The sequence below is a fragment of the Monopterus albus genome, unplaced genomic scaffold (assembly GCF_001952655.1).
Source record: "Monopterus albus unplaced genomic scaffold, M_albus_1.0 scaffold20.1, whole genome shotgun sequence".
Classification (NCBI taxonomy): Eukaryota; Metazoa; Chordata; class Actinopteri; order Synbranchiformes; family Synbranchidae; genus Monopterus; species Monopterus albus.
Window position 1 is genome coordinate 1,738,800 of NW_018127900.1, and position 1,721 is coordinate 1,740,520.

Here is a 1,721-nt window from a genome sequence, read left to right on the forward strand (position 1 = left end):
AACTAAAAATAGCTTTTAAAAATTACAATTAATTTAAACGATTTGTCTAATGGACTCCCTGGCTCCTTTAAAATTTGCACCAAGTTTTATGGGTCTTTATTGTGAAAACTGTAGAACTGACCTCTTTACTGTGGCTTTATAACAGTATTCGCGAATCGTTAGCAAACGTTTTCTGCACAAAAGAATATTTCAGAAGTGACAGGATTTTTGTTTGTTTACCAGGTCTCGCTGTTGGTATGGCCCACTCAGGTCCGTTTGAGGGAACGCCAGAAAAATCCAACCCCCTGTTTTAGGTAAGAGATGGTATCGTCCAAAGATGGCAGCCTCCGTATTGAAGCGATGTGTGACTACAGCTGTAAAAATTAAATGTTTATCTCCGTCTTTTTCAGGTCGTTACATGTTATATTTCCCTATGAGAAAATTATAGTGTGGTTTGATTGATTGCAGTTCTTTAGGCTTTATTTTATTGAGGCACAGTGTCCTTACTCTTTGGATATTTAGACAGGAGGAGCTAAATGTCAGGTCATGCTATTAGCTAACGTTAAGTGTGTTACCTGTAAAACTTATCATGTTTTATCAAACCGTTCGTTGTCGTTACGCTCTCTCAGTACGTTTGCCAGCTAATAAACAGGCGATTAACATACATGTAATAATTTAATTTATATGACCTGGTTGACTTTTTGTCCTTGCAGCTAGAAGTAGAAGATGGTTGCTCTCAGCAGCATACACAGACACCAAAGTGTGGGAGTCGAGAGAGAAAGACCATCAACACCTGGGTAAGGAACCATTATTGTCACGGTACCCAGACACAGGATGTCAGGTTGTCTGCAAGTCTTTAAAATCCTTAAGAAGCACTACGTTTAGTTTGCTCCAAGAAAGGACTTAGGGTTGCAGTACATTCTACTTCATTTTCAAGTTAAATTCTGTCTCTTGCTTGCTGTGAGCAGTAGCCCTATGCTAGTTATAAAATGTATTTATATCCAGTCCCAAAGTGGGATTGTTGTGACAGTGGAGGCTGTTTAATCCTTTTTATGGCGGCTTTGTCCATCCATCCATTTTCTTCCGCTTATCCGGGGCCGGGTCGCGGGGGCAGCAGTCTAAGCAAAGATGCCCAGACCTCCCTCTCTCCAGACACTTCCTCCAGATCCTCCGGGGGAATGCTGAGGCGTTCCCAGGCCAGCCGAGAGACATAGTCCCTCCCGCGTGTCCTGGGTCTTCCCCGGGGCCTCCTCCTGCTGGGACATGCCCGGAACACCTCCCTAGGAAGGCGCCCAGGAGGTATCCGCAACAGATGCCCCAGCCACCTCAGCTGGCTCCTCTCGATGTGGAGGAGCAGTGGTTCTACTCTGAGCTCCTCCCGGGTGACTGAGCTCCTCACCCTATCTCTAAGGGTGCGCCCGGCCGCCCTGCGGAGGAAGCTCATTTCGGACGCCTGTATCCGGGATCTTGCCCTTTCGGTCATGACCCAAAGCTCATGACCATAGGTGAGAGTCGGAACGTAGATTGACCAGTAAATCGAGAGCTTCGCCTTACAGCTCAGCTCCTTCTTTACCACGACTGACCGGTGCATCGACCGCATTACTGCAGAAGCTGCACCGATCCGCCTGTCAATCTCCCGTTCTATCCTTCCCTCACTTGTGAACAAGACCCCAAGATACTTGAACTCCTCCACTTGAGGCAGGAACTCTCCACCAACCTGAAGGGAACAAGCCACCCTTTTC

At 46.8% G+C, this 1,721-nt stretch overlaps 1 protein-coding gene across 2 annotated transcripts in view; it reads left to right on the plus strand.

Moving 5' to 3' along the window:
* Positions 1–276: 276 nt before the first annotated feature.
* Positions 277–1,721, plus strand: part of mrps27 (mitochondrial ribosomal protein S27) — a 10,707-nt gene continuing 9,262 nt past the window's right edge. The window contains exons 1-2 of one of the 2 annotated variants that reach the window (XM_020593981.1): positions 277–389; positions 693–776. In XM_020593981.1, coding sequence (XP_020449637.1) covers positions 317–389; positions 693–776 — 157 coding nt within the window. In that variant the 5' untranslated portion in view covers positions 277–316. Of the gene's footprint in view, positions 390–428; positions 608–692; positions 777–1,721 lie in introns of those variants that run through there. The other variant, XM_020593980.1, reaches the window with a different exon arrangement.